The sequence below is a fragment of the Hyla sarda genome, chromosome 3 (assembly GCF_029499605.1).
Source record: "Hyla sarda isolate aHylSar1 chromosome 3, aHylSar1.hap1, whole genome shotgun sequence".
Lineage (NCBI taxonomy): Eukaryota > Metazoa > Chordata > Amphibia > Anura > Hylidae > Hyla > Hyla sarda.
Genome location: NC_079191.1, coordinates 160,088,617 through 160,105,132, shown reverse-complemented (window position 1 = coordinate 160,105,132; position 16,516 = coordinate 160,088,617). Strand labels below are relative to the sequence as shown.

The window sequence follows — 16,516 nt, the reverse complement described above, 5'->3', positions numbered from 1 at the left end:
ACAAAGGAGAACTTAACATTCCCTGTGCAGAGTGGCAAAATTAAGCAACATTTTTGCAAAAGGCCCATTTATTTTGCCAATTTTGTAAAAAATCTGGACTTTTCAGGGGAATTCACCAATCGGTCTAATACAAAAATGTGTCCGATTTTTGTCTTAGACAGACATATACCAATCACAGCTCATTTTACATTGTACCAGAACAATGAAAGCTGAACTGTCAGTGGTTGCCATCCTTTCTTTCTCTCAGAAAGATTGGTCAATTTGGTCTTAAGTGGCGGTAGAAACCCTTTCATGAACCCTCTTGTAAAGTTGCTACGTTTTCATAGTGCTAAGTTATGTTAAAAGGCAACCACATTTTTTTATAATGTTATATATTTGTTTGTTCAATACTTAAAGGGGTATTCCGGGGGGCTCCAAAAAGTTAAACAGATTTGTAAATTACTTCTATTAAAAAAATCTTAATCCTTTCAGTAGTTATCAGCTGCTGAAGTTGAGCTTTACTTTTCTTTCTGACAACAGTGCTCTCTGCTTACACCTCTGCTTGTCTCATGAACTGTCCGAAGCATTAGAAGTTTGCTATGGGGATTTGCTCCTACTCTGGACAGAGTAGGAGCAAAGGGGACCACAGAGTTTAAGCTGCCTATTACATATGAACAGTGAATTTCCAACCTGTGGGGGGTGGGTGACTTTGTGGTACTCTCCCTGCTTGTCTCGGTTGAACACAAGTTTCCAGAGTATGATATCAAGGACGATAGTCTGCGAGAAATTGTGGGTGGGTGGGAAGAATTAAAAGCACCAGTTCATTAGAAACATGCAAATTATATTAAATGGTCAAAACAAGTCAATAACTCGGACACAATCACAGGCTTCAATTACCAGGTGCATCCCAGGGAAACACTTGTATGATGATAGAAATACTTGTGATTTTAGTGGTTCAGTGTATTTTAACATGGCAGATTGGTGAAATACTGATTTGCCAAGTGGTTTAGAATTAGGATGACACTTTTGAATCCAAACATTAAAAGCTATGCCCACCTCACAACCAAGCATCTAGAATGACAAACATAGCAACTTTATAATAAGTGGTTATAAGAAATGTCCCGTTCCTGTCTACAGCTCGTATACAGACCTAAAAGGGTGTATGCAAAGTAACTCTCTTCCAGAAGGAAATCAGATGGCTCTCTCGTGCCACCTATAGGAGGTAACATAACTGCATTGTATTGATGCCTGGCTCTTTCAAAAGCCATAGACCGGGTTCACACTTTGAAATTTCCAGCCAGAAAAAATCCAGTCGGAGATTCCGAGTGCAACATAATCAGTCTGTGCTAGGACTGCGCAGACATTGCCCTCCCCATGCCATTCACGGTTCTAGCAGAATTTATCAAGGGGATTTTACATCCGGAATGTCCCCCTCAAAAACTCTGGTGTGTGCACTGTGCAGCAGAATCCCATTGCCAGCAATGGAACTCTGCTGCTCCGGAATTTCTGAGCGTGAACCCGGCCTTAAAGTGCAACTGTTACATGAGTAAATCAAATGAATCAGCCAACACTGCGAAAAAGCTGTTAAGAGTAAGGATGGGGTATGACTGAGGATCATACTACACATAGTTTGTAACTGTGGAGATACCATAGGTCAGCATAATCGCCATAAACACAAAGGAGAACTTAACATTCCCTGTGCAGAGTGGCAAAATTAAGCAACATTTTTGCAAAAGGCCCATTTATTTTGCCAATTTTGTAAAAAATCTGGACTTTTCAGGGGAATTCACCAATCGGTCTAATACAAAAATGTGTCCGATTTTTGTCTTAGACAGACATATACCAATCACAGCTCATTTTACATTGTACCAGAACAATGAAAGCTGAACTGTCAGTGGTTGCCATCCTTTCTTTCTCTCAGAAAGATTGGTCAATTTGGTCTTAAGTGGCGGTAGAAACCCTTTCATGAACCCTCTTGTAAAGTTGCTACGTTTTCATAGTGCTAAGTTATGTTAAAAGGCAACCACATTTTTTTATAATGTTATATATTTGTTTGTTCAATACTTAAAGGGGTATTCCGGGGGGCTCCAAAAAGTTAAACAGATTTGTAAATTACTTCTATTAAAAAAATCTTAATCCTTTCAGTAGTTATCAGCTGCTGAAGTTGAGCTTTACTTTTCTTTCTGACAACAGTGCTCTCTGCTTACACCTCTGCTTGTCTCATGAACTGTCCGAAGCATTAGAAGTTTGCTATGGGGATTTGCTCCTACTCTGGACAGTTCCTGAGACAAGCAGAGGTGTCAGCAGAGAGCACTAGTAATTTACAAATCTGTTTAACTTTCTGGAGCCAGTTGATTATTTTATAACACACATATATATATATATATATATATATATATATATATATATATATATATATGTTTTTTCCTTTAATACCCCTTTAACTTGGCAAAAAATATTTCACTAATGCAGTTCCTTGTTAGCTCATTCACCTTTTACATATCTAAATATTTTCACTCCCATTGGCTTGATTTAAAAATAGACAGAATGATAAATTTCCTCTTACATTTGCATTAGAATTGATCATATCGTGAGTGAAGTATTTACAATTATATGTAGAAATAACATACTGAAGTCCTGATTTGGGTATCCTCTGTCGGGAGGAGTATAAAAGCCTGTTAACATCTCTAACATACAATTGCTTTAGTGACAAACACGAAAACCCTGTTGATCGGTATTCACAAGATTTCACAACTTGAACAAAAAATCTTTATCATCATTATTCATTAACCAAGTGCCTATACTCTTTCGTGTACAGCAATAAGAACTTAAGATGATTTTTGGTATAAATCATTATATTAGGTTAGCTACAAAGAGATACAGAGACATTCTGATTCTATTTGACCACTGTTCAGGAAAGGGGCATTAATAGACATTTCACAATATGTATATAATTACCGTATTAACACAAAAATACTAATCATCTTAAGACCTCACTACATAGAATGTACACTATCGTGCATATCTTTACATACGACAACATAAGAAATGACCCTCTACAATGTAAAGTAGTAAGTGAGCAGCTTGTATAACAGTGTTTAAAAGGGGTATTCCAGGAAAAAAACTTTTTTTTTATATATCAACTGGCTCCAGAAAGTTAAACCGATTTGTAAATGACTTCTATTAAAAAATCTTAATCCTTTCAGTAATTATCAGCTGCTGAAGTTGAGTTGTTGTTTTCTGTCTGGCAACAGTGCTCTCTGCTGACATATCTGCTTGTCTCGGGAACTGCACAGAGTAGAAGAGGTTTGCTATGGGGATTTGCTTCTAAACTGGGTGGTTCCCGAGACACATGTCTTCAGAGTGCACTTAGACAGAAAAGAACAACTCAACTTCATCAGCTCATAAGTACTGAAAGGATTAAGATTTTTTAATAGAAGTAATTTACAAATCTGTTTAACTTTCTGGAGCCAGTTGATATATTAAAAAGTTTTTTCCTGGATAACCCTTTTAATGTTGTGGCCCCTTGAGGGGACTTTAACCCCTTAAGGACCGGGGTTTTTTCCATTTTTGCATTTTCGTTCTTTGCCTTTAAAAAATCATAACTCTTTCAATTTTGCACCTAAAAATCCATATGATGGCTTATTTTTGCGCCACCAATTCTACTTTGTAATGACGTCAGTCAATTTGCCCAAAAATCTATGGTGAAACGTAAAAAAAAATCATTGTGAGACAAAATAAAAAAAAAAAACCCACAGTTTTGTAACTTTTGGGGGCTTCCGTTTCTACGTAGTACATTTTTCGGTAAAAATGACACCTGATATTTATTCTGTAGGTCCATATGGTTAAAATGATACCCTACTTATATAGATTTGATTTTAACGTACTTCTGGAAAAAATCATAACTTCATGCAGGAAAATTAATACATTTAAAATAGTCATTTCTGACCCCTATAACTTTTTTATTTTTCCGCGTATGGGGCGGTATGAGGGCTCATTTTTTGCGCTGTGATCTGAAGTTTTTAATGGTACCATTTTTGCATTGATAGGACTTATTGATCTTATTTATTCATTTTTTCACGATATAAAAAGTGACCAAAAAATTTTGGACTTTCTGAATTTTTTTGCGCGCACGCCATTGACCGTGCGGTTTAATTAACGATATATTTTTATAATTCGGAAATTTCCGCACGTGGCGATACCATATATGTTTATTTTTATTTACACTGTTTTTTTTATTATGGGAAAAGGGGGTGATTTAAACTTTTAATAGGGAAGGGGTTAAATGATCTTTATTCACTTTTTTTTGCAGTGTTATAGCTCCCATAGGGACTTATAACACTGCACACACTGATCTTTCACATTGATCACTGGTTTCTCATAAGAATGATTCTGCCGCTTGACTGCTCTTGCCTGGATTTCAGGCACTGAGCAGTCATTCAGCGATCGGACAGTGGGGAGGCAGGTAGGGACCCTCCTGCTGTCCTGTAAGCTGTTCAGGATGCCGCGATTTCACCGCGGCTATCCCGAACAGCCCACTGAGCTAACCGGCACACTTTCACCTTCAACTTTGAACGCCGCGTCTAAAGGGTTAATAGCGCGCGGCACTACGATCAATGCCGCGCGCTATTAGCCACGGGTCCCGGCCATTGGGAGTGGCCCCGCGTTATAGATTGGGAGTGGACACATGACGTTCCAGTACGTCATGTGTCCTTAAGAGGTTAACACACTGATAACTAGCAGCGAGTTTCCTGCTGCGGAAAATCCACTGAAAGTTTCACTCATCATTCACTTGTATGGGTCTGTGGACAATCGCCTATAGCGGCAGATACACAGACTGTTTAAATAAATGGCGTGTTAGCAGCATGTAAACGCACAGCCATTAATGTTTAAACCTTGACAACAAAAGAAAGTACGCCCCTAAAAGGAAATGTCTAAATTGGGCCCAACGTGTCAATATTTTATGTGGCCACCATTATTTTTCAGCACTTGGGCATGGAGTTAACACTAGTGTCCTCTTCCACTTCTCTATGATGACATCACAGAGCTGGTGGATGTTCGAGACTTGGCGCTCCCCCACCTTCCATGTGAGGATGTCCCACAGATGATCAATAGGATTTATGTCTGGAGACATGCTTGGTAAGTCTATCACCTTTACCCTTCTTTAGCAGTGGTGGTCTTGGAGGTGTTTGGTGTCAAGTTGGAATACTGCCCGAAGGGAGGGGATCATTCTCAGCTTCAGTATGTCACAGTACATGCTATGGTTCTCTCAATGAACTGTAGCTCCCCAGTGTCAGCAGCACTCATGAAGACCCAGACCATGATTCTCCCAACACCATTGTTAGCTGTAGACAAGACACACTTGTCTTGTACTCCTCACCTTGTTGTCATCACAAGAGCTTGCTACCATCTGAACCACATACATTTATCTTGGTCCCATGGACCATAGGATATGGTTCCAGTAATCAATGTCCTTACTCTGCTTGCCTTTAGCAAACTGTTTGCTGGCTTTCTTGTGCATCATCTTTAGAAGAGGCTTACTTCTGGGACGACAGCCAACCAATTTGATGCGGTGTGTGGCGTATGGTCCCAGTACTGACATGCTGACCCCCTACCCTCCCCCCTCCTTCAACTTCTGCAACAATGCTGACAGCACTTGTATAACTATTTTCTAAAGACAACCTCTGGATAGGACGCTGAACATGCGCACTCAACTTCTTTGGTCAACCATGTTATGAGTGGAACTTGTCCTGTTAAATCACTGTATGGTCTTGTCCAGAGTGCTGCAGCTCAGTTTCAGGTGCAATGTTGAACTTGGAGACCAGTATTAGAGAGTGTAAGAGCAATAATACCATAAGAAACACCTGCACTCCATTCACACCTGAGAACTTTTAACATTAACAAATCGTACAACACCAAGAAGGGGAAAGGACTAATTGGGCCCAATTTGGACATTTCCACTTAAGGGGGAACTCACTTTATTTTTGCCAAGTTTCATACATTAATGGCTGTGTGTTAAGTTGTTTTGCGGGGACACAACATTAAACAATGTTATAAAGGCTGTGAACCCACTTCTTTACATCACAGCAGAGTGTCATTTATTCAGTGTTTTCTTATGAAAAGATATTGTAAAATATTTACACAAATTTGAGGGGTGGAATCACTTATGTGAGACTTGTAGTATGAAGTGTATGTGCAACCCCTAATTCTACTGGATAGAATACACTATACAGTTTATTAAGAAGGGAAAAAATAAGCCATCACTCAAATTAGCATATAGTACAAATGGACCGACTCTGGCACTTTCACCGAGAAGTCTTCTGTATTTGAAACAAGACATTTGCAGGATGACACTTTTACATGCTTATTAGAAATACATGGATGCAAAGAGGACGTTCTTGACAATACATGACTATGCTGCAGTAAATGGGAGAAATGGGTGTCACTGAGCAAACACACAACCAAACTTGCTTTGCAATATGCAGCATGCTTTGCAGCAATAAATACAGCAATGTATAGTTGGGTGCGGAAAAAGCATCAAGCAACCCACCAGTTTTGGTTTTACAAATACATGTCTAAGCCCTAACAAATATTTCTTCTTTTTATTTTTGTAGATACAATGGGGTAAAAAAGTTTTCAGTCAGCCATCAATTGAGCAAGTTCTCCCACTTAAAAAAGATGAGAGAGGGCTTTAATTTTTATCATAGGTATACCTCAACTATGAGAGACATAATGAGAAAAGAAATCCATAAAATCACATTGTCTGATTTTTAAATAAGTAGATTTTTATGCTTACCATAAAATCTCTTTCTCAGAGGATCCACTGGGGGACACAGAAAACGTGGGTATATGCTGCTGCCACTAGGAGGCTTAACACTAAGGCAACAAAGAAAAGTTGGCTCCTCCCAGCAGAATATACCTCGCCTACAGACTGAGCTAACAGTTTAGTCTCAAAGCAGTAGAAGAGGACCGACAGGAGAGAAAAAACTAACTGTCCGAGGAAACCACAGAATGCGGGCTGCCGCAGGGAGATCACGGGGGGTCCCAGCGGCAGGCCCCCCGCGATCAGACATCTTATCCCCTATTCTTTCGATAGGGGATAAGAGGTTTTTGCCCGGAATACCCCTTTAACAACCATGGATGTGTATACATGTCCAGGCAGGATGCACGTTCCTGCACAAGGACGAGCACCCCCGAGATTGCGACATGGACTCGGCTGTAATACACATCCAGGACCCTGCTGCACTGCCAGGACCGAAGTAAACTTCTGTCCCAGCAGTTTAACCCTTAGAGCCACGATCACGGGGTGCTGCTAGTTACCTGGGCAGCCGGGGGTATTTACAAGGACCCCCAAGTCTGCCCCGGTTATTGCCTGTCAGGACTGCCAGAGGCACAACCTGATATGCAGCAGATGCCCGCCAGCAGTCATAATAATGAGCTTCCTGCTGTGGCTGGGATTTCTGGGGGCATCCGCGGTGTGAAATATGCTGCGGATGCGCTCTGTGTGACCCTAGATTGCATCCCGTTCATATTGCGTTTCAGCAGTATGTTAGAGGTATCTGTCAGCATCACGTCAAAAAAAGTGATGCTGACGTATACTGTAGCAGCTCCATTCGTTTCTGAATGAGACTGCTACAGTATACATTGGCATACTTTTTTACATGACAACGGATGCCTATACTGCAGAAATGCAGTATGAATGGGGACTATCACCCAACCCCTTGCAACAAAACAAAAGTTTTTTTCTAGATTTTTTATTTATTTATTTTTTTAACACCAAGTGATTGATATATTGGTCATGAGTGGGTGCTTATTCCCACAACCTGATGGATATATCCATCAGGAACTTTAACTGTCACAGACAGCTGCATGCCACTGCTAGCCAAACACGGGACGAACATCGTAATAAAATATGGGGAGCATTTTCTACTTTTCAGATGCAATGTACAAAAAATATGTCCCACAAATGATGCATTTGTGGAAGAAAAAAAATGAACATTTTCCACTGACTTTGTAACCATTCCAGCCACACAAAAAGGACTCAAAGTACTCAATTCTGGACTAGGTGAATACTTTAGGGGGTGTAGTTTCGAAATAGGGTCACTTGTGGTGGTTCTATATGGGGGGGGGGGGGGGGGGGGGTATTTCCAAACACGGGCTGAGCAGCTTAATAAGATGTAGGGTGCATTTCTTTCAATATCCGAAGTGATGTACAAAAAATATGTTCCACAAATGACACATTTGTGAAAAAAAGGCAAAGTTTTAATTTTTAACACTGACTTTGTAATACAGTGATCCCTCAACTTACAATGGCCTCAACATACAATGGTCTTTTCTGGACCATTGTAACTTGAAACCAGACTCAACATACAATGCTATGGAATCTGAAAAACATGTCAATGGCTGGAAGAACCAACCAATCAGAATGGGCATTCACTGGTAAAACCCCTGTATTCCTAAAGTGCTTGCACTGAATTCCTGTCTGTTAGCACCCCCTACAGTACAGGGAGGTATTACATGTTCTGTACTAATTTTAACCTATGCCATGTTAGCTGCTCCTTTGGACACCAAGTAAGGGCGGCTCCATTTTACTTTTTTTTTTTTAGGACATTTTGTGTACTATACAGGACCCTGAAGAAGCTCTTGTCCTCTGAAGAAGCACATTTTGTGTACTGTACAGGACCCTGAAGAAGCTCTTGTAAATCTCTGTCTATTTCAGTGTTTTCCAAACAGGGTGCCTCCAGCTGTTGCAAAACTACAACTCCCAGCATGCCCGGACAGCCAAAGGCTTTCTTACTTTTATCTGTATTAGTTATCTACTTACTTTTCTTTAATCCTCACTTTTTCCTATTTTTGGATCACATTTTGGTGGCTTCAGAACCAATTACCAGAGTTATGGTCTCAACATACAATGGTCGTCCTGGAACCAATTAATATTGTAACTTGAGGGACTACTGTAATTGCTGCCAAAAAACGATTGTGTTAAAATACTCTCTGTACCCCCTAGCGAATACTTTGAGGGGTCTATTTTTTTAAATGGGGTCATTGGGGGGGGGGGGGGGGGTCCTATGTTCTACCACCTTCAAATTTCTGCAAACCTTACATAGCACATAAAATTACGTACTTTTCAAATTTTCAAAAATTTCTAAATTTCAAGTTAAATTGTTAGGCTTCTAATTGATTTAAAATGTTAATAAAAAAAGAAGAAGAAATGCTTTCAAAATAAAGTAGACCTCTTAAAGATAAGTTTCATAAACTATTTGGTTAAAACCTATTAGTGTTTAAATAGCAAAAAATCTTTTTTTAAATTTAAAGATTTTTTGCATTGTAAAAAAATTAAAATAAAAAATAGAAAACTACAAATATTGGCTTACTTTTGCTATGTGCTATGTACCTTCGCAATGTATGTTACATGCTTGACATTCAGTAGGGTCTGTACCTTTAAGACCCTCCATTTTCTTGAAGCCCAGAGGTGGCGCTAGTCTAGGGCTAGTCCCGACACATCTCATTTCCAGCTTCAGCTACCACAATGACAAGATCCACAGGACTTCTTGAAGCTAATACAGACTGCAAATCTGATGAATACCAAAGCCTGTGAGTTTTGCTAGTGAGCCTGTGTAGAGAGATGCTAGGCATTTGTATATAGTGTGTGTGTTTCAGTGTGTAGTAAGTGAGCACACGTTAGTTAGGCCCTATCTTTGTATTAGCTATGCATAATGTATGTCATTTGAATAGCCATGCTTATATTTGTCTTTTATATGTTTATTTGACAGTTTTACCGCACATATATCTCAGTAAAGATTACATCAGTTAAACAAACCAGTTTTTCTTTCCCTCTTGAGGCATGTTGTGAGCCTGCAGAGCACTTTATGTCAACATATGAGGTACTTCCATACTCAAGAGAAATTGTGCTACAAATTTTGGGGGGGCTTTTTCTCCTTATACCACTTTTAACAATGAAAAAAGTGGGGCTACAAGAACATGTTTGTGTAAAAAATGCAGATTTAGATTTTTCTCCTCCACTTTGCTATTCTTGTGAAACACCTAAAGGGTTAAACTTTCTGAATGTCACTTTAGATACGTTGAGGGGTGTAGTTTCTATAATGGGGTATTTCTCACAGAAAGGCCCCTCAAATCTACTTCAAACCTAACTGGTCCCTGAAAAATTCAGATTTTGAAGTTTTCGTGAAAATTTTGAAAATTGCTGCTGTACTACGAAGCCCTCTAATGTCTCCAAAAAGTAACAACATGTCAACTTTCTGACGCCAACATAAAGTAGACATATTGTATTTGTGAATCAATATAACATTTATTTGGAATATCCATTTTCCTTACAAGCAGAAAGCTTCAAAGTTAGAGAAGTGCAACATTTTCTAAATTTTCATGAAATTTAGTGATTTTTCACCAAGAAAGGATGCAAGTATCGACAAAAATTTACCAATATGTTAAAGTAGAATATGTCACGAAAAAAACTCTCTGAATCTGAATAATCGGTAAAAGCATCTGAGTTATTAATGCTTAAAGTGACAGTGGTCAGAATTGCATAAAAGGGCTCAGTCCTTAAAGGGGTATTCCAGGCACAAACTGGCTCCGGAAAGTTAAACAGATTTGTAAATTACGTCTATAAAAAAATCTTAATTCTTCCAATAGTTATTAGCTTCTGAAGTTTTCTGTCTAACTGCTCATTGATGATGTCACGTCCGGGAGCTGTGCATGATGGGAAAATATCCCCATAGGAACTGCACAGCTCCCGGGACGTGAGTCATCAGAGAGCAGTTAGACAGAAAACAACAACTCAACTTCAGAAGCTAATAACTATTGGAAGGATTACGATTTTTTTAATCAAAGTCATTTACAAATCTGTTTAACTTTCCGGAGCCAGTTGATATATAAAAAAAAGTTTTGGCCTGGAATAACCCTTTAAGGTAAAAAAAATGCTCAGTCATTTTGGGGTTAGTTTTACTCTCTTCAGCCATGACTGTCTATTTTTGTGGCTTTTATCTGTTTTTTTTTTATTTTACATATTTTACATTTTTCTCTATAGCTTTTTAACTGCCCTCTTGTTTTAGTAGTTTAAATGCTTTGTTTTTGTCATTTATTGCCCCCTTAACATTTTTATTCATCCATATTGGCCTTTTCAAAAATGAAAGAAGCGATCTGATTGGTTGCTATGGGCAACTCAGCAACTTTTCCTCTGGACAGGTTTTAATTATTCTTCCCCCTTGTATTTGACTATCTCAGTCAGCCCCACAAACCCTTCCCCCCCCCCCCGCCTCCACAAGAGGATTGGCAGTGGGCACTGTTACAGTACATAGTTGCTAGCCTATCAAGTTTAACCTATTCCTGCTCTGTAGTTTTCTGTTTCAGTGATAGATAGGTAGGTATGTAGGTATTGCTGTCATGAGAACCTAGGAGTAACGCAGTCCATCACTTAAAAGGCAAATAAAATATATAAAAGTGCATGTCTGCACCATGTCTGTTTTCCACTTGAGTACACATTGCGTTTTCTGTCCCCTCTTTTTTTTGAACATGTTGTCTGCACTCTTCCCCACCCCCTCAGCCCAACCCTATATAAGTAGTAGTTAGCTACACATGGGCCTTTTCTTTCCTGGCAGCCTCCCAGTTTGACTGGGAGTGCATGGTAAGTGTTCTATAACATCCTGTTCACACTGGTGTGGTACTGTGCGGTGTCCGTTGCTGCCGTGGCGCAGTGTCTGCGGGGAGGTGCGACCCATGGACTGGTTTGAGTGGTGCTGGGGCCGCTCTGCCAGTGGGTCGTTCCCCCTGTGGGCACTGGTGTCGCGGCGGTGGTGGTCGCCGCCCAGTGCTACGCCATTTTATGCTAGGGACGTTAGGGACCCACTCTAAATAGGTGGCCTTGTAGTGGAGAGTGGGCTTTGTACTTTTTGTTCAAAACATATATACTAACAACCTGTTCGTTTTTGAAATTATGCTGAGAAGCAATTGGATCATTGTGCAAGACAGTAGATGTGCACCATGTCTGTTTTCTACTTGAGTACACAAAATATATAAAAGAATAGCATTTTTATTGTACAGTAAAGGTACTCATTTTTTATTAGGATGTTCTCATTCACATCGTATCTCTTCACCTCTAGACTATAACTGCAATATTAGAAGGCTAAACATGTTACTTTTGTTTAATTTGAGTAAGTGCTAGCTTGAATATTGTGTCAGGCTGAAAGCTGCAGATTCACTCTATATAGCAAGTTTTCTTTTAGTTAAAAATATAAATTTCTCTAAGTAAATATTAAAATTCTTAAGAAACTTGTACACAACAGATTAAAGTTTATTTATCATAAGCCTAAATGACACACACAGTTATATATTTAGGCCATATGCTACTATAGGACACTATGGCACAAAATATTTTTGAATAATAAACATTTAAAAAGCACAGAGGAAAAGTAAAGTAGATTTTTTATGCTTACCGTAAAATCTCTCTCGGAGGATCCATTGGGGGACACAGAGACCGTGGGTATATGCTCTTGCCACTATGAGGCGTTGACACTAGGCAAACAAAAGAAAGTCTGCCCATCCTGGCAGGATATACCCTGCCTACTGACCCTGTGCTAATCAGTTTTGTCCTAAAGCAGTAGGAGAGGACCGACAGAGAAAGACCAGCAGGTGTCCGAGGGACCCAGACAAAAGGAACCGAAAACAACCCCTCGGACAGAAAATCTAACCATGGCAACAAACACAATGGGTGGGTGCTGTGTCCCCCAATGGATCCTCCGAGAAATATTTCACGGCAAGCATAAAAAAATAATCTACTTTTTCGGTCGGTTCCATTGGGGGACACAGAGACCATGGGACGTACCAAAGCAGTCCCCGGGGTTGAAAAAAATATCCAACACAGAATCAGACAGAAGACTGAGCCACTGCAACACCTTGCGACCCAGACTAGCGTCAGCTGACACAAGTTTGTGCACTTGGTAAAATTTAGTGAAAGTGTGCAAGGACGACCAGGTGGCCGCCTTACAAACTTGCAGGGGGGAAGGCCCTATTGCGGAGCGTCCAAGAAGCCCCAACGGAACGCGTGCAATGCGCAGTCACCAGAAAAGGTGGGATCTTACCTTTGCAATTTCGAGATGGCAGAACGGATCCACCGCGAAATAGTCCCCTTGGAAGCCGAAAGACCCTTGCAACTACCCTCTGGAATCACGAAGAAGGAGTCACCCTGACGAAAAGAGGTGGTGACTGGAAGATATATCCGGACAGCCCGAACGATTTCCTCGTTCATGTGAAAAGGGGAAACCACTTTGGGCAAGAAGGAGGGAGGTGGATGAAAACACCTTGTCCTGATGAAGGACCAAAAGGGGAGAACAACAGGAAAGAGCCGCCATCTCAGAGACCTAATGGAGGTAATTGCGATGAGAAAGGAGACCTTCCACGAAAGGATGCAAAGAGAGGTGTTCCGAAGAGGTTCAGATGGAGCCTCCCTCAAAGCGCCAAGCACCAGGTTGAAATCCTGGGGTGGGAGACCTGAAAGGCGGTGCCGCATGCGCCACGCCCTGCAGTAAGGTGCGGACATGAGAATTGGAAGCCAACTGCCGCTGAAACAGAATAGAAAGCAGACACTTGAACTTTGTCTGAGGGTCCAGCGTTGATCTAGAAAGGAAAAAAAAAACAACCGGGTAAACGGACTGAGCCTCGCACCTCCGTAAATAAGCCCACCAAGTGCAGCGATAAATCCTAGCGGAGGAAGGCTTTGAGTCCCAAGCATTGTGCAAATCACCCCCGGAAGAAAACCCCCGAGCTCTCAAAACCGCGGTTTCAACTGCCATGCAGTCAAATGCAGCTACAGTAAACTGGGGTGGCAGAGAGGACCCTGGGATAGCGGATCAGGATGAATTTGGAAGACAAAGCAGTAGGTCGGCGACCAGCCGAATTACGTCAGCATACCACACGCGCCAGGGCCAATCTGGAGCCACTAGAATGGCGGGAACGCCCCCTGCCTTGAGTTTCCGCAGAACTCTTGGCAGGAGAGGGAGAGGCGGAAAGAGGTAGGCAAGATGGAAGGATGACCACGGGGTGACCAGCGCGTCAACCGCCAGAGCCAGAGGATCTTGCGACAAAGCAAGGAACCTGCCTGTTGTGGCGAGTCCGCAGGATTCTTAAGTGATGCTGCGTCCACTAGAGGCAGAGTAGTAGATTTGGACAGGCAAGAAACTGGAGGATCAACTGTAGGTAGTGCTGTACACTTGGAAACCAAGTCCGGAGGAAAGGGAAACGAAGCTTGATTGTTCTTGGTTCCCTGGAATAGTTTGTCCGGATGCTTCCAAATTGCGTCCAACAAGACGTTAAATTCTGCATGAAAATTGAAAGCCTTGGGAGAACGCGGCGAAAGGAAACTTCCGGATCAGGATCCAAAGTTTTTGGGTACTCCAGATGGAAAGTGTCCCTGATGGCTGACACCAACCCGTCAACCATATCGGACACTGCAGAGTGGTCCTCATGATCCGAGGTAGATTCCGACCAGTCATCCGCTACTTCCCCTTTCGGGTTCGGGTCGGACATAGGTGCTAGTAAAAGTAGTCAGGAAAAATAAATGGAGCAATCTCACCCGGGTCCTGTGTCCCGTCGCTGGAGCTAAGAAGCAGGCTGGAGTTGAAAAATAGGCTGTAGGTGCTCTGAAGCTGGAGCAGAAGAGGCAAGGAGCAGCTGCAACAATATGGTCCACGGAGCAGAGAGAGAGAGAGAAACAAAAAAGGGAGGAGCTAGCAGCATGTCCCAGGGAACACCCCTGCACCAGAACTGACCTCATTGGAGGAGAAGGAAGAAAATGACCCCCAAAGCACGTGCAGAGAGCTGATAGGTAAACCAGTGACCCCTGGTGTGCACACAAAGCACCCTGTATGCTGCCATAAGATGTCTTCAGCCAGCTATAGTCACCTGCATGACGTCAGGCTGAGACAGCGGGACGAGCAGGGAAGATAGGGGGACCTGGACCCAAGGTGCAACCCTATGTGCTGGCCATTTGCGGGAAGGGGTTAACGGTGCATGCTTTATGCCCCGTGCCCCTTAGCTGCATATGTGGGAACAGGTAGCGCCATGCTCCTGAACCCTCACCTAAAAACAAGAAAATAAAAAGGAGAAAAGAACCTAAAAGACAGGCCCTAGCTATAAAAAAGAAGACCAGGTCTGGGAGAATACCAGACCTGTGTCTGCCTCCTACTAACAATAAGTTAAATACGGATTAGCTCAGGGTCAGTAGGCGGGGTATATCCTGCCGGGAGGGGACGACTTTCTTTTGTTTGCCTAGTGTCACCACCTCCTTGTGTCAAGAGCATATACCCACAATCTTTGTGTCCCCCAATGGAACCGACCGAGAAAAAACAATTTAAAAGGTGTCTTAATGCAATAAAGAAATAAGCAATATAAATACTTTAGTACTTGAACTTTCAAGGTCTGGTGTCGGTTTCATTGTCGACACTGGTTTTAAAGTAGTGTTCCTTTTTATAAGGCAGTATACAGTTCCTATTCCACATTTACGTCAAAGCACGCAAAGATCCAAAACATAACTGCCACTATACAAACTCCAGTTAAAATGCAGATTCATCTGAAGAAACATGTATGCATCTTTCTAATATTTTGGGTTTGACTTCCTCACCATTTTCATGCTTATGGTCATTGAACAAGAATATGTTTATTTTACATTCAGAAGCTAAAGCACTGCTGACAGTTCTCTCAGCACTCTCTCCAAATGAAGCCATGCCATTTGTGGACAGCACTAGGTCAGTAGAGGTTGTTTTTTCTTTTTTTTTTTGTGTTTGTTTTAAAGCCTCTGATAATTAAAGGGGTATTCCGGGATTTTTTTTTTTTTATTTGACTATGCTACAGGAGCTACAAAGTTAGTGTAGTTCATAATATAGTGTCTGAACCTGTGTGTGACGGTTTTCTCACAATTCTTCTGTGATTTTCACCTCACTATTTATTTTTAACAGCATACAAAATGACTGTCGTCTCAGATTTTTCCCAGCTTGCAATGCGTCTGAGACCTGAACTCACTAGTCAGCTGATGAATGGGGGAGCCTGTCTGCTTCAATGGGTGGAGGGATCAATCTGCAACTAATGCAACAGCTGGAGGCACCCAGATTGAAAACCACAGGTCTGCAGCTCATTTATGTTTCAATGGGTGGAGTGGCTGATGTGTGGGAAGTAGGAAAATAGAATTGTGGGATTTGTAGTAAAAAAAAAAAAAAAAAACAGTCAAACAGGAAATACAAGTTCACGAAAAGCTAGCCACAGTGTTATGGTAATCTAACAACATAGCCATTTAGCCCCAAGACAAGCACAGATCCTTCCTAAGCATGTCCATTACTGTCTGCCAGGTACGTACTAATATCATCTTATGCTGGATAACCCCTTTAACCTTTTAATAAGAACTATAGTGTTTTTCCTAAAATATTGCTAGGACTTACCTCAACAACAATTGAAGTGATGGCATTTCCACCAATAATGAAGACCATTACAAGGCGCCATTGATATGGAACACAGACCAACTACAAGAATAAAA

General features: G+C 41.3%; 1 protein-coding gene across 3 annotated transcripts in view; it reads right to left on the bottom strand.

Annotated features, from left to right (window-relative positions):
• ATP13A3 (ATPase 13A3) overlaps nucleotides 1-16,516 on the bottom strand; it is a 161,557-nt gene that overhangs the window by 4,121 nt on the left and 140,920 nt on the right. For 2 of the 3 annotated variants that reach the window (XM_056565389.1, XM_056565388.1), the window contains exon 31: nucleotides 16,422-16,502. In XM_056565389.1, coding sequence (XP_056421364.1) covers nucleotides 16,422-16,502 — 81 coding nt within the window. Of the gene's footprint in view, nucleotides 1-669; nucleotides 757-16,421; nucleotides 16,503-16,516 lie in introns of all 3 variants that reach the window. The other variant, XM_056565391.1, reaches the window with a different exon arrangement.